The sequence below is a fragment of the Pieris napi genome, chromosome 23, assembly GCF_905475465.1.
Source record: "Pieris napi chromosome 23, ilPieNapi1.2, whole genome shotgun sequence".
Classification (NCBI taxonomy): Eukaryota; Metazoa; Arthropoda; class Insecta; order Lepidoptera; family Pieridae; genus Pieris; species Pieris napi.
Window position 1 is genome coordinate 3,830,497 of NC_062256.1, and position 22,973 is coordinate 3,853,469.

Consider the following 22,973-nt stretch of genomic DNA (forward strand, 5'->3'; position numbering starts at 1 on the left):
CTTTTTATGTGTTCGGCTGTTCGTATTTACACAAGAAACACGACCGACATTGCTTATATACTTCAAATATATTAAAAAGTAACATAAACACGTTTTTGTGTATGCTCACAAGTGTTGGCCTGGTTATTGTGCCTCTCAACCAGAGGTGTTGCATTCAAATACTGGGAAGCAATAAACGATGAATTCTTGCACGTAATAAATTCCTAAAACGTCGAGTAAATTAAAAAAAAAAATAATTTCCCAGCTCGTTCTGGATTGGTCATAATGTTCACTCTCGTACATATACTAAGAATAACAACAGTGGCGCTACAACCTTTTAGGTCTGGGCCTCAGATTTTTTATGTTTCACGATATATTTTTTTCTAATAGGCAAGTAGGTGATCAACCTTCTGACATATCCCGTCGACTTTTTGGGTTACATTCCGGGTTCCTCACGATGTATTTCCTTACCGTTCGAGCGAGTGTTAAATGTGTACATAGACAGAAAGTGCATTGATGCAGCCGGGCATCATTGATGTCCATCACGACCTCAGGAATGAGAGTCACCCGCCGAAGCCACTAGGGCAACACTTAAGCCTATATTAAAAAAGTAAGTAGTTAAGTCATAAAGTAAACTATAACTTTTTTTTAATACCCAATAAAATGGTTGGCTGATTTAAATTCAGAACGCGTTGAGTTTAGTTTTAATTATCATTATCACATTTATTTGTTGAAGCATTTTATAAGTTTTATAAAACACTCTACTGCACAAGGAACAAATCTTAAAAACGCCATAATTACGTGTACTTAAAGACTTAACTTCATAGCAACAATCTAACGGCATTTTTAATCAGCAAAAATAATTAAAATTTTATAACCAATGTTCACAACATTAATAAAGTTAAGCTTCTTAATACCTGAGCGGCTATTAATAAATACATTGAAAATTAAAATACTTAAGTTCGGAATTAGTTAACAAGAACTAAACAATTATGTACGCACATTTCAAAATATTTGTGTTATTTATATTATTCTACTAATACTTACTGTTTTTCTTTTCGATGACTTTAAAAATACTGTGCGTAAATATTTCAAAACAATTTCGGTCAAATATACTCACTCATCCGTGTAATATGTTACTTAAAAGAATGTCTATGGTATGTTTAATGAAAATTTCTTAAACTAAAGCTTTATGAAAAAGTTATCTTTAAACCAATTCTTACTGATTAATGTCTGCAATAGTATTAGATATTTAGAAACTGACAAAAATAACCAGACTCCCTTTCAATATAATTTCACTGACTGTGAATCCCGCTATATGACCCATACGTTAGCCACGATATACATATAGGTGAGCTTAAATCGTACGGAATTCTTGACTCGCCATGGCCGCGAACTTAGCGTTAGAAAGAGACGGACGTTCCCTCTCCCTCGTATCGCAATCCTTTCTACCTGTTGCACTATTACAAAAACCCGGTCCCTAAAGCCGCTACCTTACGTGAATTGAATGAGGATTGCCGGAGAATACAGCTCGGCCCATATAGGGCAAGGGCTAAGGAAGAGGGGTGAAGAGGGGATGGACAAGAAATATTGTGTTGATTGCATAAGCGGAGGGAACTCTAAGCGTACGTGATTAGTTAATAAATCATTTGGTTATTTGAAATTGGGCATTGAATTGAATAGGAATTCCTTCGATAGGCCAACGAATTACAATAATCCGGAGTCCAATTGACTATGTGTTTGTTATAGAGGGCTTGATGAGTTTTTAAATTAAACAATTAAAAAGTCAAAAAATCATTTATTCATATAGGTAACACAATGTACACTTATGAACGTTAAAAAAGAAATATACATTAAATGCTTCTAATTTTACATTTACTGCCAGTTCTCAAATCAAGGGCGTAGAATGGAAGAGAAGAACTGGCAATAAACTCTCCGCCACTATTTAGAAGTAAATATAAGTTCAATTTTGTTGAATGTATGGAAAAATGCCATCAAGTTTGCTAACTGTATTTCATCTATCGATTTGATTTTATCACAAATACACTCCAATTAATATGATTAGGTGTTCTCTGCTGATCTCCACCACCCTGCGACTTTCGGGGCAGGAGATACGCAAATCCACCTCGGATATTAAAAAAAGGTTATCTATAGTAATATTTTTTTACTATTACCTATAGTTAGATTTGTATTTTCGCGTGTTTGAAACGGACCAACTTCAATAATCCTAACTAAACTACAAAATTGTTCGTCCTTTGTAGACATGTGATCGATACGTTACGTCCGTAAAACGAGTCGTTATATGATTAATAGAATAGGAATTCGTGGAATGACGCTTCAAGCCATGCTGGATTCTCTGCACAATGTATGGAAGGTTTTTGGTAACAAAACCCGATTGTACTAAAAGTAATATTTGAAACTAGTCTTAAACAGAAATAATATAGCATCGTGATAAATCTATGATCGAATTCGCTCCAGTACAGAGCTTAGTTCGTGACGCGGCTGACATTCGCCTCGCAAGCGGTCCGTGATCTTGGCAATGGGCAATGGTGCCTGAGCGCTGCGGAGCGGCAAAGCTAACTCGTTCTGCTAATCAAAGAACATTCAACGTGCGTCTCGCTTTCAAAACTCAACCATAACACCCATACTTAAAGTCCACAATCGAGCAACAGTTATAATGAACTTAGAACGCTTTAGATACGGACGGTCGTATTGCGGTCGCTGTACTCGGTCCGTCCCCCCGCACACCGCAATACAGCCTTTTGACAACCGGTATAGGTACATAATACATAATGGGTATGATCACATGAGAATTTTCTGACGTCTAAATCACGTAACGAATATGTTTGAGCACTCAAGTGCATTTGCCTACTTCGATATTTGAAATATGTGTTCCGGTAGATAAATAATTATCGTGGCCTGTGTATTCCAAATTCAAATTTATACTCAGTCCATTTCGTATTAATAATTTGTGTTCCGGTAAATAAACCATTACTGTGGCTTGAGTAAATTCCAAATTTAAATTCATACTCGTTTTGCCTATTATATATTTGAGTTTTCCGGCAAATAATACAAACTCCAAATTAAAACTACTCCTAACAGTAAACCTAATCGTGTACTTGAATGTAATAGACGAAAAGTGAATGAACTGTTAATTCATGTTTTAGCAATTCCAACTTAAGTTATGTCAAAAAGGCCTGTATTTTGTATTTTGTCCCGTTGGCTATTTTAATTTCGTTTCAGATAAATCGCCAAGATTAAATATCACATACTCGAACAGATAAGCATGGTTTTGGCATTAAATAACTCTGAATTTAATGTTTAAGAATATGTCCAAATGTAAGAAATAAAGTCACCGGATTTTTATTACCTAAAGTATAGAAATATATTTAATAGACCACAGATACAAAGGCAGTTATGGCGTTATCTCAGTGAGTCTATCATTATTAAACTTGAAAGAGCCGAGACCGAGAACTTAAGCAGAGTCGACGATGCGGAACTGCGCGGGAGCAATAGTTGCGCAACGTTGTATGAACAATTGAAAATTGATGTAATTTAGTACTTTTTAGTTTTTGTTACAAGTTTTAGATATATACTAACTCCTTTCTCTGCCCGAATAAAAACTTGAATGACATTTTTGAAGTTATACGTCTTAAGGCGCGTTATGAAAAATTGATGAGAGTGAAATTTTACGATGCGCGCGCACCGTGACACAAAATTAACAGAATGAAGTTGCCCACGGAAGATGCTACGGCATTGGACATAATTTAAAAACAACATTCGAATAACAATAGAATTTATGTTACCCTTAATGTAAGAGAATAATAATAAATATTTATTTATTTAATTTTTCAAATGTAAACTGAACTTTATTGACTATAATGACTCCTTTTCCAGTCTTTGATTATTTAATTGTAATTAATTATTTGCATGCAATCAAAAACTATTTTTAATAATGCCAAAGAAGTATAACTTCTTACGCGTGTACATAAGTACACGCACCCTTTTTTTTTAAATTTGTTATATAAAATTGCTGTGTCGAACGTTTTATATATAGTAGGTAGTTGAAAAAACTTCTGATGAAGCTTAAAACTAAAGTTTTAGTTTATATATTTCCTATAAGAATTTCAGTTGGGAATTCCCGTAACTAGTTTCTCTTTTTAATTCAGGTTTTTCCAGTATTTATGTATTTAAAACTAAAGTTTATTTGTTAAATAATCATTTGTGTTGTACAAACCATCTTATAAAATCATTTTAACGTATACTATATATTATACTTAGATTATATAAATCATTACCTATTTTATTACATACACTAATAGACATCATAGTAAAATAGTAATGATATATTTTTGTATGGAAATCGAGTAGTCAAAAACACTGTTGCCGAATCTTTCGTAAACTTCGTGGATAGGAACACAGGTCCTTAAGATAAACGCAAGGTATGTCTTAATATACCTTTAAAGGCTATTTCACATAAAGATAATTTCATGGTCACCTCGATCGCAGATATCAAAAGCACGACGCAAGCGCACGATCCTATAACACGTGGTTACAAGAAAGAATGGAATGGTTGTTTGATAGATTTAAGATTAATATCGTGTTACGTCCTAATTATTAAATATAACTGTATAATTATAATTAATTACTTTAATAAAAAATATTTCAGTAAATACAGTAATGTTTTTCTTTGTAGATGATTGTGTAATCATTTTAGCACAAGTTTTTGTGTAGAGTTTTTACATTAAAGCTTATGAACTCATAATATGATGATATTTTACTTATATTATATATTATTAACTATATCTATACCAATTTGGGACGAAGAAATATAAATGTATATAAATATACTCGAGGTGAACTTTTTAATTTGTATCACCTACGTATATTATATTTGTGTTAAAAAAATATATTTTTTTAAACAGATGAAAGAGACCGGACTTCATACTACAGCTATAAAAAACAAATTTCTGTATAATATATGACAACCAAGTGACAAATATTCCTAAAAAGACATCAAATATTTCCCAGGAACAGTTTTTATTGGAAAATTTTTCGTATTTGTCTTTACTTAATTATGTTTTCCACTGTTTACCCTCAAATTTCACAAATATTTCAAGGTGATAATTAGCCTAATCGGTCCAGCCATATTAGAGTATTAGCGAGACAAACCAACAGCAATTCATTTACATATAGATAAATCAAATTAATGTTTCATACCAATAATTACATCTTAATTCGAAGAATGTCGAACAATACAGCAGTACAAATGTAATTAAAAAAAACACAAGTTTTTTTAAGTTAGTGCGGAATAAAAAAACTGACTCCCAGACATCGACAGCCATTTTTTGCGAAAACCAAAAAGTAAACAAAAGTCCATCGGTAGCTGTGTTACTTTATTTACAGAAACTACTTTTTTATACGAAAGTTTTTTTCAAAACGTTTTATGAAGTAGTGTATTGAACTTGCTGAGTAATAAACATATGTGCAATACTTCAGTACATATACCATTTAGTTATAATTAAGTCTTACTCATAAAAAGTAACTGTTATTAACTTAAATAACTTCATATTATCACAGCGTAAACGCACGCAAAATTTAATAAGTACAAATAAAAAGTTAAAACAGTGCTATAGGATTCATTTGAGCTTTTGGTTATTGCTTGAAATTTGTGTTTTAACTTTTTTTTATAGACAAAATATGGGTTTGCCTGATGTTTAGTAATACCACCCATGGACTCTCTCAATACTCAGAGGGACCGATTGTGCGTTGCCGGCCTTTTAATGTATTATGGAATTTATTTTACATTTTCCTACTATAATTTATCACTTTCCTGATTAATACAGATTATATAAACCAAAAATTCGGTACAAATGTATAGCATAATGGTGATAAATTTAACTGACATTTTCAGGAGTGAAATCTCTTGAAATATTAATCCTAAAAGAAAGCCGTGCTTAATGATAAGTTAAACTGATAACAAGTTCGCTCGCGTGTATAGTCTTGATTAAAATTTTCGCGTTTTCATAGCTTTTTTACCTTTGGTGATGGAGTTTTCGAAATCCTTCCCTCTTGGACGTTTTCATCATAAAACACAACTGTCATTTCGAGTAGTCTATGCCTTGTTTAGATTATATGTCAGGTCAAACAGTTATATAGAAGTAAACATTCTTTTTAAGCTTTACACTAACGATAGACAACAAAAAACTAAAACCTTTTTTTGAAAAGGATATCGGAGTTTATAATCCATCTTTTAACCGCATTCGTGCTTATTCTAGCAAAAAATTCTGCGAATACTTTGTCTAAGTTGGTCAGCTATAGAAATACTTGTAACTTATACTTGATATTTTAAATCCGGAAGATACCAGGAAGTTCATTATATTAATCCGATGATACGACCTACCTTATGTATACCGTAGACTTGAGCACAAACTCTCGAAAGTGTTTTCCTATTTTTCGACCCAATAATGACACATTCTGACAGCATTCATTTTCCATACTATAAATCCTGTATCATTTTTATTTAAAGGCACATACACGCAGTTTTTAGCTGTCTAACGTTCTATATTATTTACAATATTTTCCGTCTCCGTTTACAAGCATAACTTGTGCTCTTGATAGAAGGTGGCTACGGCTATTTCCCTCTTCCCCCTATCAACCAATACGTCATGTCAGTCCTACTACTGGTTGGAGGCTGTGAACTGGATGGTTTGTTTATAAGCCCAAACATTATTTTACGTGCAATTTCAACGAAATTCTTGGACTGTAAAAATAATGTAAGACAGCTTATAGTATTGTGAACAGCGCTGTGGAACATTCTGCTTCTCAGCATAATTCAGAGCCAGGGCCAATTACAACAGCACACACGCATTACACACTTGAAACGAACCGAATGGGAAAAGGTTTTTTTTTTATTGTTTTTGATATCGCTCATTTTATTATTTTTCTGTGATTATAGTTATTTTGTGTGTCTATGTGTGTGTGTTTTTGTGTCTAATAAATGTTATGTCTATGTCTAATGGCCGATTTACATTATCTTAGTGTTTAGGAGAGTGCTTTAGTACAACTTAAAAGGCAAGTTCTTTAGCGTAGCGTTTACTAAAGCAAGTAGCGTTTACATGTTTCAACTAAAGTACTATCCTAAAGCACTCTCCTAAACACTAAGATAATGTAAATCGGCCTTAAATGACAATTGTTAAGGCAAGGGCGGCAAACACTTCAAAACCTATTATTGTGATTTGAATTATAAATATTTATGTAAATTTAACTGACTGACTTTTCGCTAGGTAGTTAAAGGCCCTCAATATACGCGTTGTATTCTTTTAGCTGATGCTAGTTACGACACATGTTAAACAATAAAGTTTCGGCTATGCCACTGACAGAACAAAAGATTTAAATTTTATTTTAGATCTGCATCAACAATGGAAGTAGTAAAATTTATAGAGGCTATTTTCTTTCGTTTTGTAAAACCCAGACACGATGAATACCCTTCAGTAATTGCTTTCGTCTGTTTGGGTCTCTTTTATCTCTTAATCTGGTTGACTAGCGCCGCCGACTTTTATAGATTACCTGGACTTATGAATAAATGCAAACAAATATATAGGTATGACCTGGGAGGCTGATTACTTTTAAATTCATTTTTTAAGGTTTTTTACGATTATTAGGCACATCATAGCTTCGTTATATGAAATATTGTATCGCCATACGGTAACGTATTTATAATAATTAAATATTTATTCTAGATCTGAATCCTTGTGTTGTTAGTTAGTGTTAGTAACCAACTTAGCGATTAAAAAGAGTGGCGGAAAGTTTTGGGTAGCAAATGTAATTTTAGAATCAATTTAACATCTTTTCAGATGACGTTTATAAGTGTACCTGATTACCTATATGAATACCGTTATTTTGAGTTTGAGTTTGAGCTTGAAATCTATGAAAGATATTTATATTATAACATTCGTAAAGAAAATTAATAAAAAACATACTAAAAATCTTGTTAAATATAAAAACTCCTTTTAAAAATCATGTATATTCCGACAAAATAATAAAAATGAAATCGAAAATAGGTAATGACCGCATAATATAAGCGAAGGACAATGAGTTTAAAGGAAATGAAAAGAACGGTATTATTAGTATAACAGTGGGAAGTTCTATGCGAGCACTTTTACTGGAATCTGTTTATGATCGTGCAGAGGTGGCGGTACCGTCGCAAGCGCAGAGAATACAGAGTCGACGGGCGGCGGCGCGGGCGCGGGCGGACCTGTTCAGGCAACGGTGTCGAACGCACCGCACACCTACTCTCAGTCCTTTCGCAGCGGCCAACGGTACCGCTTGTGCCGCTAGCTGACGCACAGTAAACATCAGCGACGCGAGGAAATCATCCGTGCAGTGTTATGATGCAAACTAGTGTTATATTATTGGATTTGATCTAAAACTTTTGAGACAGAAAGAATTGAGTGCAGTGTTTATTGACGTTCACAATGCCTAAAATCTTTTTGATAAAAAAGCGGCTCCATGAGCAGCAGCTCGGCTTGCAAGAGGGGCAGGAGTTGCTCGCGAGCAAGGCGGACACCCTGTGCCCCGGCTCGCCGCTAGACGACGGGCCAATTCCCCTGCTCTCCAAAAAGGATAAGGAATGCGTCGGTGAGTTAGCTCAACATTAACATACATAATGCGCCCATTCATTGCTTCAGACATCTTTTTGTACATGCCACACTGTTGTCCTGTTAAATTAAATGAATAACGACGCCTTTTACGGCACACATCGCTCTTGAATATATGTGCAGCATTTTCAATGTCATTTGCGCACGTGGTATTAGTTTTATAATGTAACAGTGAAACAAAAAGTGCCTCTTATATTTTTTACTTCCTCCATAACGGGCACTCGAACTCAAAAAAAGGGTACTTGGACAGAATCCTGTTCTGCGCTCGGTCAAATCTACCTGCGACCATGTGTGACTGGCGTGATATTTAAGCTTTTTTGGTATATTGACAGATCTATATGTTATTTAAGAAGTATATTCCCGTGTATCACTAGATTGTGCTTATACTAGTTGTTAAGTAGATAAATAAAGCATCTATAACGGTGCCGGTTGGTTACAAGACATGAATCATTATAACTGTCACGATCTGCGTCTTAACATTAAATATTTATTCGCGTTATAGTGCGAAAAACTATAGGTATTATATGATGCGTCCGATTGGAAGTTTGTCTATAAATATTGTACGATACATTAATGAGGATGAAAAAAAAATAAAAAAAAAGAGGATGAAAGAAGTTATTATTATTATTTTTTAAATACAATTCACACCAATTGACCGAGTCCCATGCTAAGCTGGTGAAGCTTGTGTTATGGGTACTAGGCAACGGATATACATACATAGATAGATAGACATATAAATACATATTTAAACACCCAAGACCTAAGCACAACACCAAATGCTCATCACATCGATGTTCGTCTCAGCCGGGGATCGAACCCGGGACCCATGGATTCGCAGTCAGGGGTACTAACCACTAGACCAATGAGTCGTCAACTACTACGTTACTAAGAGGTTCGACAAAAATTTCCATTGCAGAACAAATAATTAAAACTCGGATAGGGATCTATCAATAACTGGACATAAATGGTCAAGTGTACGTCACGGTACGAGACAGGAATGGACCGGAAGGTGTTAGCGAGGTGTCAATGATTTCTATACAAAAGAACTTCCGTTGTTCAAAACAGTTTTATTTGACTGTAATGATTTTAACAGAATATTAATACAGTAATAATATAGATTAAACTTATTATTTACTTGACGTACAGAGTGGTATTTGTATACTCGCGTAAACCAAATATAGATATTTAGTAGGACTTAAATTCTATTCAAAGGGTCAAGTTTACGTCGTGTGCACGATATTTGTACCGAGGTAATTGCACAATGTCCGTTTTAAATTGATTTATGTTATGAGGTATTTTTCTATTGAAATCAAGTACAGTGTACACTGATCTTTGTTTTAACATTATACTCTAATGTTAAAACAAAGATCAGTGGCACTACAACCTTTTTAGATCTGGGCCTCAGATTTCTGTATCTGTTTCATAATCTAATAGGTATGTAGAGGATCAGCCACCTGTGCCTAACCCACGCCGCCAACTTTTGGTCTTAGGCAAGCCGGTTTCCTCACGATGTTAGAAAGTCCATTGGTGTACAGCCGGGGTTCGAACCTACAACCTCAGGGATTAGAGTCACACGCTAAAACCACTGGGCCAACACTGCTCATAAATAAAATATAATCTTAAAGGTACAGTTTCTGTATAGCATATATTTATATATGTATGATTCACACAACGTGGTACCTGTTAAAGTATAACAAAAGAAAACAGAGCAAAATATCTTTAACATATACCGTCGCAAGTTGTTAGACAGTGCATATAGCTCCTAGGTTAGATATTGATAAAAACACGTCCTACAACTACGAAAAAATGACACTAGAATCACTTATTCACACAATCATAGTTCTTTGAATATTGCAAAAACCAATTGTACCGTTACAGAAAGTACCCGTATGGAGTGGTATCGAACGTAATTATTAAAACAAAAATTCTACATAATACAGGTGATTCGACACCTGTACGAAAGGGTGCTTAAAGGTCAGAATATAAAAGGTAAAGTTTAAAGGGAGGTTAGGGTCGTAATATTCATTACGCTAATTATTTTTCAAAACAAACCGGTTCTTCATCTATATATTTGTTTTTTGTTTAATATTAGCTGATATTCATTTAATTAGAGCTTTTTATATAGTTACTAGCTGACCGGACAAACGTCGTATTGCCATGTATATCATTTATAATAAAAAATAGGGGTTGATCTAGAGGGGTGAAAATTAGGGGTTGTATGTATTTTTTAATGCTGTATCATAAAAAAATTTTTTATCTAAAAATTCAAAAAAAATTATCATTTACCCTTAACATTTAGGGGAATGAAAAATAGATGTTGTCCGATTCTCAGACATAACCAATATGCACACAAAATTTCATGTGAATCGGTCAAGCCGTTTCGGAGGAGTTTAACTACAAACACCGCGACACGAGGATTTTATATATTAGATTATGTAGAAAGGGAATGAAGTAAATATAAGGGTGGAAAGAAAGGATTCTATATTGAAGACATCAACGCGCTCTCGTCTTCAAATAGGTCGTTGTTAAGTTGATAATAATTAATCATAGAAGAATATTAATTCAAATACAAGCCATTTAAAAATATTTATTTTTATTTGTTAATGATAATTAAGTCTGGTATCACATTTACAACATAATCGAAAAACCATTAGATTCCAAAAAAAAACATTAAAAATTTCACTTTTTAGTATAAATACATGTAGTGTATGAATATTTTTTTTAATTTGCCTTTATTTGAATCAGCTTAATATAATAACCTACAATAACTAAAGTCTGCAAAAAAATTTACTGAATCAAAGATTAATTTAAAAATAGTTAACTGTGTTATCGAAATACGTTTTTAAACCTTTTTGGATTAAAAGAAAAAAGATTCCACCATGTGGTCAGACCATTGTATCCATTGTATACCTTTTTAAGGATTTACAAAGATTTGCGATAAAATACTCTGATTACATTCATAATGGAGCAAACTGTTCTCGGAACGAACAATTGCACGTTAATCTTTCTTTTTCTTTTATTGATTTTTACCGAGAAGCATCAGATTATGAGGATCTACGGTTCTCAACTATGAGATTTCAAAATCAATTTTGGTCTTTATCGCTTGACATTAGAGTTCATTTTACATAGAACGGTGTTGTTATATAACCTTAAACTGGCGGATTTGGGTGGATCTCTACTGAGACTTGCCATTTACGCAGATATACATATATTATAGTGCGAAGGGTGTGTACAAGTCAAAAGTGCCCTAACTATTGCATAACTTACATACATCAGAGTATGTATGTCTATCATGACCGAAGTCAAGAAAAGCAACGGACCGAAATGTTTATTCCAGTTTGTACATAGATCATTCCTTATTTAAGATAACTGTTTCTCATTATTATATTTCCTCTACTGTTTTAAATTTAATACCCGCATTTTTATTATCTTATTAAAGTTACTACTCGGATTTGTCGTTAGTAGAAACAATTTGAATTACAGAAATATTAAAATCTAAATAAAAAAACGTGTGAGTACTTATGTACACCGATAGAAGTTATACTTTGGCGTAACAAGATAAAAATCTTATTCAACGTTTGTAGAAAAAAATACACTAATAATAGAAAAAAACTAAAATTTTGACTACCTATAGCTAACTTCAGGGTGTCGGTTTTTTGTGGTGTGCGCGCGCATCGTAAAAATTTACTCTCATAATTTTCCCTAGCGCGCCAAACAAAGTACAGTCGACTCTCGATAATTTGAAACTCAAGGGACCAGAGATAAATTTCAAATAATCAAGAGTTCAAAATAACAAGTGTTTGAATAACCACGAGGAGGAGGACTGAAGGAAATAAGAATTTGATCAAAATTTGTTACTTATTATTTCTATATTCTTATTATGTATTAACATTTATTCACAAATTTTTATTTCGAAAAGAAGTCTGTAATCTTTTTTTGAGTGAGTGACTCATTTATGTAAACAAACGACAGGTATGTGCATGATAAACGCTTCAAATTATAGAGAGTAGGGAAGACCGGATTTCAAATTATCGCATGTTGGCAAGATAATACTTTTTCAACTTCAATTTACTGAAGGGATTAATTATCATTGATTTTATTCAATTTATCGAGTATTTTTCAAGGGACTGGATTTTTTTTCTTCAAATTATCGAGAGATTCAAATTAACGAGTGTCATATTATCGAGAGTCGACTGTATAACTTCAATAATATAATATATACTATTGTTTACTCGGTAACAGGCGAATTTTTTGCCTGTCAAGATGCGTTGAAGTGTTCTAGGAATGGTTGGTCACACATGTCCCATTAAGAAACTCCACCGGTTTTAAGCGTTCGAGATGCGGGCCATCCAGTTTTTAATAATTATCGCTCATGCCAATTCCAAACCAGCATCTGCCTTTACATTTATTCATTTATGGAATAAACAGATGTTAAATGTATAAACATATCTGCGGTCATTATGTTAACCATTATTATTATTAAAGCTTTAGTATAAACAATTTTTAAAAATTCACCCCAAGATTGCCACAACCAGTCAAAGTCAATTTAATACTTATTTAATAACTAAATATAATAATAATTATTATTATTAAGGCTTTATTAATGAATTTATAAAAAACAATTGGTTAGCTTACAATACTTAATATTAGTTGTGTTAGTAGTTTTAAAATTTTTAAGTTAGATTATGAACACAAACAAGAATCTTATCCAATAGTCTGTGCCAGCAAGAGTAGACAGTAAACAGAATATGTCAACAACTATGTTAACCATTAAGTGTCACTTATGTTGTAACTTAAAGTTAATTGGAAATTAGTGAGAAAAGCCACACAAACCACGGCGCGGTCATTACGATTCGCCCGTCAGCAACCAATTACAAATATTGCGGAAATAAAATTTAGCATTCGAAAATTAATTAAATTTCAACTATAAATGCTTACAATTTTTCCTTTTTGTCTGGAAGAGATCGCTTATCAGCGCTGAGACCACTGTTGTCGTTTACTTTTTAACTACTTTTTCTTGTTCGCAATTTTGTGTTCATAATAAATTAATAAAACCATACAATATGTGCCATACCATAGCTAATTCAAAATTTTTTAAATGACAACCGGTAAAAACTTGTATATTACGAGACAAAATACGGTTAAAACGTTATATAATCTATATCTACTTTTGACGTTTATCCAGTATTGACATTCTTGACGTTTTATTTGTAAATCGCATTTCCAATTTTAAATCTCATAAAATACAATCAAGATGGCGTCTGAACATTCATCTTGATTTACAGTTGGCACAAGGATTTTCTTAAAGTATAGCGAATAAAGGTTATAAAAATACACATACTCACGCACACTTGTAAGTGTAAGGCCATCTCCTCTATTGTTGTGTCAAGCCATATTAAGATAATGATTTTGGAGTAATTTGCCGAATGACGCCCACAAAGGACAATGAACAACTGTTCTATATCTAACCTCATATTTGTCTGAAACTTGTTTTACAACTTGCATGAACATTCGAAGAATCTAGCAAGTAATGCTTGTACAGACTTTGATATTTAGTATTCTTGTTTTTAACATTCAATATTATTAACAATAATTTGCCAAAATTAACACCATTAAAACTCGTACCTTACAAATCCAGCAATGAAGTCTTAAGTACTATCAAGTACTTTAAACTTATATATTTAGATAATAACTTACATAGTAATAATATTAATTAAAAATTGACAAATAGCAAACTGAATAAACTGAAAAAGTTTAATAATAATAATATGTTTGGACAATTCACACCAATTGACCTAGTCCCATGCTAAGCTGGTGAAGCTTGTGTTATGGGTACTAGGCAACGGATATACATACATATTATAGATAGATAGACATATAAATACATATTTAAACACCCAAAACCTAAGCACAACACCAAAATGCTCATCACATCGATGTTTGTCTCCCCGGCTGAGACGATCGAACCCGGGACCCATGGATTCGCAGTCAGGGGTACTAACCACTAGACCAATGAGTTTGGTGTACCCGTGTACAATGTAGTGGGTGTATTGCGATACTTATTCGTTGAGCGAGAAAAAAGAAATACAGTTCATGGTTATTGGAGTGTAAAGAGGTCCAATAATAAAAAACTTACAAAGTAATCTTATATCATATAAATATAATAATATAAATGTCAGAATTACCCCCTTAGGCTCAAAAGTTCTTGGACTATTCTAAGCACAACTAAGATTTAAAATTATCATTTTAATTATGAATGAAAGGAAACGGAGGCCTATAAAGTAACTGTCTGAAACAAAACTGTGAATTTATTATAAATAGATCATAAAAAACGTGTTCTGCGCCTTAACAAAATATTCGATTGCCTTCTTAGATACAAGTTTTTTGGCGAACCGAATTAGTTACTTCTAGCCTTGAACACTTTGCTAAACATATTTAGGTCATTAACCCTCGACAAATCTGGTTGTGATTCATGTGATCAAAGTAATAAGTGCTGAACAGTTTTTGTGGCAATTCGTTTAGTGGCACGAAGCTTTTTGCTGCGCAGATGTTGATTACACGGACCCCGGAAGACGCTTTATGTACTCCTAATTACGTAAAAGTTAATGCATCTTCAAAACTTAATACAGAAATCATGTATTCTTTAATATTGATAAATCATTCCATAGGTTAATTCGGTATATAGAACACAACATTATTAAAACAAATATCACCAACATGTTAATAAAAAATGATCAGATATGTCTGTACTATATCCTAATTACGGATATATTTCTTGTATATCAACTGCACGTACAGTCTTGTTTTATATAGACTAAACGTGACGCGAACAGAACGGCGATTAAAAAGCGCTCACATGCGGCCCATAAATAATTCAGAACAAAAAATGTCCTTCCCAACGACCTTTAACCGATCCTTAGCGGGCAGCTCCCGATGTACCGTGTCCTATCGGTACTTGTGTTTATGGAAAAAAGGCCAACGGAATTTCATGTCTGCTGCGTTCTTAGCTACGTTTTTAATGCTTTAAATGCTACTAGCGTCCGATAACCCCGTGGAACAAGGATAGCTCTGCTCTTTTTGTTCAACTCAACTAGATAATCAATTGAATCTTTTAAAACCGGTGTTTTTTTACAAACATTCCATATTTGAAAAGGTTGGAACGTTACATATGATTGATAATAATTTGTAATGATGTAAGGTTTAAAACGTATAAAATAAAAATAATGTTTATATATTTTTCTGTGTATATAAACCATTGATTTTATTCACAAAAAAAACTTGAAAAAAATATTTAAAACAAAGCCATTGTACGCTATACAAATATTTTTGTAGTTAAAGTACATTCCCTATTAATGATTTAACGGTATCATTAGATTTAATTAACAATTTTTAGATAAATACCGGTTTTTCATTCCGGTTCGCTAATGACCAGCCTCTAATTACACAAGATGGCTTATGAGCCACAAATTATTGCCAAAACTGAGAACCAAGGCTAAGTTTAATAGCCAAATAATGAGTGTTCGCATTCAAGGTTTCGCATACAGTTTCTCGGCAGGAAACAGCAAGTAACTGAATAGATATGGACGTGGTAATTATAGAACCTTGACTTACCGTTTTAGAATAAAACCGCACTATTTCAGTCCGTCGTACGTGAAGTGACAATATACGTATAATGACATTTTCACAAAAGATAATTAAATTTCATTCTTAAAATGTTAATAGTAATGTAAATTAAAATGTATACGGAAACAAAAGATATTTGATATTTTAATAAACAAATATCTATATATATATAATGAAAATGGTCTTCGTTTGAGGCTCAATCACGCCTAAACCACTGATTGTATCGACATGAAACTACCACCATTCGATGCGTTTATGGCTATTTATTTATTAAATTCCAACGTTCCTTCATTTTTTATTGCTGTTTTACTTTTATGAAAATTTATCCATACGGACTTCACCGCGGAAACATTCGGGGAGACTTCCTAGAACCTCTAAACGTCAACATCTGTTAAAAACTCGATTTTCGAAATATTTCAATTTTCTTAGCGGGAAGTTAAAAAGAAGAATAATAAAAATATGAAAAAAAATAAAATAATGAAACATAAAATTTATTTTAATTCGTCCAGCAAAGCGGGCGCGAAACGGCTAGTTCCTTTATATATAATTTGTCTATATCAAGATCGCACTAACTGTAATAAGTGTTTATTATGGTGAATATTGAATGCGTTACAAAAATCAAGTCTCTGTTGTCACGCCCGGTTGCGCGGGCGCATACAATTATGAAGCACCTTATAAAAAAGCGGGCCCGACAATGCCGGCCTCGTCCTTGGATCCCTAACAAAAGCTAAGAAAGGGCAAAGTAACCCGTTTGATGCAACCTTGGAACTTTCACTAACTACCTACGCATGTATCATCCATTTCATTATGATGCTAAAATTTATGATTTCATTCACCACTTTTACCCTTGATGGAATAGATAGAAAATTACGAGAAAGTAAGAAGTTTATTTCATCAACATCACCTTGATGGCTGGATGTCTTCCAGAGTCCGTTTCACAAGGCATTTTCTTTTGCGAACTAGCGAAACTACCCGGTCTTCTTACCAGAGAGAGACGACCTCCAATTTCATTCAAAATTAGAGTGTTCTCCCCCCTAAAAGACCGACACCGCACCCACTAAAAATGGGTGTCTATGGGCTGCGATGATTGCCCCTTTTGGGATTCCCGAAGGCTCGTGTTTGCCCACATATTATATAAAAAAAAGAAACCTTTGGTCATATAACCCGTCGTCAACGAGATAACCTAGATAAGCTGGTTGCCGTCGGCAAGGGGAAAGACCGAACAAAGTGGAGATCACTAGCAGGGTAGCAGGACACGATTTTTTGCAATGAAAAATACGACTGAGAGACCTTCAATGAGATATCCGAATGTATTTGCCAATTCGCTAGTTATTAATTTATAACAGCTAGACAAATATTTTTTAATACCCATTCAAAATTATAAATCAAAAAAATTGCACCGTCAGTGATTTACAGATTTAGGTCGAGATTGAATTCGTTATTTTGTTGACTGGCTCGCCAATTATAATAATGTGACACGCACACAGAAACACATGTGGGTGTATGTGTGGAGGCGAGTGTTATACCGTTATGGAGGCACATACCAGTGACGTCAACGTGGCCTTATGCCTCCGACGTTATACGAATATGTTATAAACAGTGTGAATAATGTTACATAAAGTATTTTAATAGAAGTGGTAAAGAATATAAATACAATATTTAACAGCATCTTTTTTATCTTACAGATCGCGACGTTTTTGGAGAACACAATGGGAACAAATCACCCAACGAGAGACGGACTAAAGAACCAAGAAGATTCATATCATCGATTCTTGGAGGTGAAATTCCTTACGGCAGTCACAGAGGACACGTTTTGACACAGGCTGAAAGAAAGCAATATTTGCCAGTTGATAACAAAAAAGTAGAAGAAAAGCCTTTAGTAAAAGAGGAGAAGGATACACTTCAGAGTGAACCGGTAGTTCTTCCACCACGGAATTCTCCTTCTCCGGAATCGGCACCGTCACCTGGAATAGATAATGTTACATGTCAAAAAGTATCTGTTATTCAAAGAACGCCTGCACAGTCACAGTTTCAAAACAACAAAAAGGAATTGTCAGATGTTCGCCTTCCAGTTACTTTACCTCCATCAGAACCTGAACAAGATCAGCCAATAGATTATGTAATAGCTAAAAAGAGAGGAGAAACTGAAGATGAAGAAACTGAAAAGAAAATAAGAGAGCAAAGGCGAACGAGTAGTTCTAAAATTGCTAATAGCATTCTGGCTAGGCCAATTCTTGTCTTAAGAAATCGTCCTGGAACTAAGCTGCCCGGTATTATGAACGCCGCTGCGGGTCACGGTCGATCAACAAATGGAAATAGTTCAAATTCTGGTTCTCAGAATACGAGTGGCTCAGGGAACTTTAGCTCCAGTGGTGGCGGCGCAGCACCTTCTTCTGGAGGTGGTGGTGGAGCTCTTGGGGGTGGGTCTGGTAGTGGAGGCAACGGAGGACGCGACGGAAGATCTAACTATGGACCTAATAGTCCACCCACAGGAAGTCTACCACCTTTTTACGAAACTTTGGGGCCAAACACCAAAGGAGGCCAGAACTCATTCAACGCAAATAGCAATTTTACAAACGAATTTAATATGATGAATGGCTTCAATATGGAATGTGAAAATACAGAAAACGCTAATACAAACTTCCCAGAACAAAGTAAGCAATACTCTTTGATGCAAAATGCACACTATGGAATAGCGTTAAAGGACGAAGAAATTGACTATGATAGAATTGAGAATAAATTAGAGAATCTTGGTTCAATCGGAGGTTACAGTAACAATTTCGATGACTCAATGGTAGTTGATATGGGTGACGATGTGATTGATAACAACCAATTTTACACAACTTTGACATTTGCCCCTAACGAAGGAATTTTAAGTAATCTCTCTGACTCAACTGACATAACTGATCTATTAAATAACCACGTCGAACAAATCACGGATTCAGAGATACGGGAATCATCATCAATCACCCCAGACTCTGTGCACAATGGTGTCGATATTGAATCACTAGCAGAGCAAGTTAATCTAAGCAGACAGTATTATGAAAAAGCTAACTATATCGCCTTTGCAAATCAAGAGCAAGGATCTTCATATGGTTTTCCCAAAGAAAGGCCAGATTTATTAATGCAACTTAATCCAGCCCTTCTTCCCCACAACGAAGGGCAAATGCAGCAACTTCAAATTCATGTGCAACTTCAACAAAGGCAACAAATACTATCTCCTGGTTTCCCCTTCACTAGTCACTCCCTGGACTTGGATTCTCCAACCGGTGTATCTCTTCCATCACCCGGCGGCAACAGCTCTCTGGATGGCAACAATCACATCGAGAACTCATCTTTAAGCCCGGCAGCTGCTGTAAGTCTGAAGAAAGGCTCTATCGCCGATAGCAAAATTCAAATTTTGCAACAAAGGGTATGCATTATTTGATTTTAAGGCGAAGCTCTAAATAATTTATATTCAATGTCATTCAGGTGACTCTCGAATGGGATTTGTAAATAAAAAATGACATTGAACATTGAGTAGACGACACCGTTAATATATAACGCTGAGCCTGAATCAACTTATGCTTTTACCTTCTGCAAATATTTTGTAATTTTATTTTAGTTATCTGTTTAATCGTACAGCTGTCTTTTATAACGCTCAGCATTATAATTTGACGAATGGAAACTTAAACACATAGCTGTCCTGTTTTGTGAACATAAAGAATTAAACATGGTTTCTCTTCTTTACAGTTGGGTCTGCCATCGGAACTACCCCTAGAATTTATAAACGGCGGCCACGGAGTAAAGAATCCTCTTGCCACAGAAGCGAATGCCCGACAACGAGAGGAGGAGAAAAATAAACAAGTATTAGTGAGCGAGGATGATCCAACGAAGTTCGTGTGCAGAGTGTGCTCCAAGAACTTTACCCTGCAAAGGCTTCTAAATCGGCACATGAAGTGTCACTCTGATGTTAAACGATACCTTTGCACATTCTGCGGTAAAGGTTTCAATGACACATTTGACCTGAAAAGACACACGAGAACACATACCGGTGTCCGACCATACAAATGCAATCTGTGTGAAAAATCCTTCACCCAGAGATGCTCATTAGAATCACATTGCCTGAAAGTGCATGGAGTACAACACACTTATGCCTACAAAGAAAGAAGGACTAAGGTATGCACCAATCAATTTTATACGTTGATTCTTATAATGTATATAAGTTTAAATTATACTCGTGAACGGTTGCTACTTGTGGTCTGGTCGTACTTGTATTCGTGTATGCCTTGATGTTATTTTGAATATGTATTTGCGTGTTGTTCCCACAAGAATGTCAGTGCGTGCTCCTATTTCACCATGCCTTCTGCTGATAGAGGACAAATCTTTGTTTTTAATTAATTTTATTATTATTAATTACTTAAGGGGTCGTGTGGAACATTGTGTAATGGTTGCAGCTCCTTACAAACGTTGTGTAAAACAAAAAAACCTTGGCGATTAAAAAGAGTGGCTGAGAGTTTAATTGCCAGTTTTTCTCTTCCGTTCTACACCCTTGATTTGAAAACTGGCAGCAAATGTTAAATTAGAAGCATTTTAAATACATGTTTTGACGTTCATAAGTGTACATTATGTTGCCTATATGAATAAATCATCTGACTTTGACTCTTTGTGCTTTAATTAAATATTCTGTCATTTTTTACAGATGTATGTATGTGAAGAATGCGGACACACAACCTCCGAGCCTGAGGAACATTACATGCATCTCAAGAAGCAACACCCATATTCTCCAGCATTACTAAAATTTTACGATAAGCGACACTTCAAATTCACAAATGCCACATTTGCAAATCAGCTACTAGGTCAATTACCAATGCCAGTTCACAACTAATGATTTCACCTGGTTACAGCATGTAGACAATTAAAAATTCGTAAACAATGTTTTTATCGGTAGATCCGTTGTCTAATGAATAACTTAATTTTAAATCACGAATTTATTCCGTCCGCTAATGATAATGTAAAATTTAAATTAATTCCCAGTGCGTTTTGTAAGGTCGGACCTAATTTTAAATGTCTTCCAAAATAGATCTCCTGACTTATTGAGGAATTTTATAAACGTTTTTACTATGGGAACTACGTTTCCGTGTTTAAAATACCTTAATTTTTTAACAGTCAGAGACTACATTAGCCTGTATAGGCATGACTGCAATTAAAAAATCAAAGTATCGGGTATTATGTGCAATGTTTGGTGATGGTACGGGGTTACTTTTAAGTTTACATTTAATTGTAGATTAGGACGTAGATTAACTTAGGTTAAAAAAAGAGGTTTCATTTTATATCAGCGCTGGTTAGATTAGGAACGCGTAGTAGATGGTGCTAATAACGAGATTATGGGGTCGCTGGAATGAAATGAAACGCGGCATGGACCGGATGACAATTTTGTCCGCTCCATAATATAACGATTGGTAATAATCACCGGGTGCAAACACCCGATGAAAAATCTATGAGGAATCTCGTTTTTCTCCTTTCTAGTGATATTAGATTCTAATTTCTATTAACATGTCACAATTTTAAAGTGTACTTAGTAGTATGTTGTTTGTTTTTGTTGGTACTTATTTGACTACAAAAAAATATGTGTCGGCCGAGACTGGCTCACAAAAGTCGTACCAAGTTAAAATGCATTTCTAGAATTTATATTTTAAATTATGAAAATCGGTTTACAGTGTGTGCTGTGAGTGTGTGTAAGAATTATTATCTATTGTGCTAAGTTATTTAAAGATTGTTAATACGTAATATAATACAAAGTGTAATTGTATGGCATAAGTATGTATATGCTCAATTTTGGTACATCTGCGCTTTCACAGCCAAGCTTGTGGATTGAAAAATGTAAATATGATAAAATTATGCTAGTGTAGTAGTAAATTAATTTTTTAGGTACCTAATTAGACGTAACGAGATTTTTAAAATATTTTGTAATTTTTGAAATAAATCTTTTGCATATCGGCTCATCGACAATATTGGATGTCCATTTTCTTGTGATAGCGCAATGCCTCAATTAAACTACTTATCAATTGCATTTACTAGCATTTTGACGGCAATGTATAGCTAACGTTTCACGACTATTTTTAAGAAACAATCTGTTACATTGTACTGATAAGCAATATAATATCATGATTAAATATTTTGCGGTTTTATTTTGATGTTTTTGTGTGAAAACGGGGAATCCCCATAAAACAAATCCCGTCAAGGAGGTTTAAATGTCCGGTATACCACATTGATAAACTTTATGTCTACTCCAAAGAGCAGATAAGTAATAGAAATATATCTAAAGTCTGATATGTTGATCAAGAAGAGATTAAAACAAGAATTGGAGTACGAAATTATTAATAAATAATATTATGACTGCCTTAAACTAACCTAACAAATTTTAAAATTTAATAAAGAACTTTAAATGCAAGGATTCTCTTAAGTATTTAATTAAAACCCAAAATCCTCGCGTCTCCTACAACCAAGACAGGGAATGGTCAGAGCGCAATGATACGCAACCACGTACAGAATTACTGTAATATTAATAATCCAGTGGGGCACAACCCTATATGGGTCTTAGCTTCAGTTTGCATTCGTTTCTTTAATAATGTTTATTTCATAGACAAGTGGTTGAACAGCCTTCTGCAAGTTTTTTTACACGATATGAACGAGTGTTAGATGCACACATAGACAGAAAGTCCATTGATG

General features: G+C 34.2%; 1 protein-coding gene across 2 annotated transcripts; it reads left to right on the forward strand.

Moving 5' to 3' along the window:
- The first annotated feature begins 8,261 nt into the window (after positions 1–8,261).
- Positions 8,262–22,419, forward strand: LOC125061421 (transcriptional regulator ovo-like). 2 transcript variants are annotated; one of them, XM_047666875.1, is made up of 4 exons: positions 8,262–8,619; positions 17,948–19,674; positions 19,995–20,420; positions 20,944–22,419. In XM_047666875.1, the coding sequence occupies exons 1-4, from the start codon at positions 8,457–8,459 to the stop codon at positions 21,127–21,129; spliced, it is 2,502 nt and encodes an 833-aa protein (XP_047522831.1). In that variant the 5' UTR covers positions 8,262–8,456; the 3' UTR covers positions 21,130–22,419. The 2 variants fall into 2 exon arrangements, with proteins under 2 accessions (XP_047522831.1, XP_047522832.1); XM_047666876.1 differs by having other exon boundaries at positions 17,948–19,617.
- Positions 22,420–22,973: the final 554 nt, after the last annotated feature.

Bases quoted from the DNA above. Each gene is read 5' to 3' on its own strand.
- LOC125061421 (XM_047666875.1), top strand. From the start codon at position 8,457: ATGCCTAAAATCTTTTTGATAAAAAAGCGGCTCCATGAGCAGCAGCTC. The intron at 19,675-19,994 runs GTATGCATTATT...TCTTCTTTACAG, and splicing joins TTCAAATTTTGCAACAAAGG to TTGGGTCTGCCATCGGAACT. The intron at 20,421-20,943 runs GTATGCACCAAT...CATTTTTTACAG, and splicing joins ACAAAGAAAGAAGGACTAAG to ATGTATGTATGTGAAGAATG.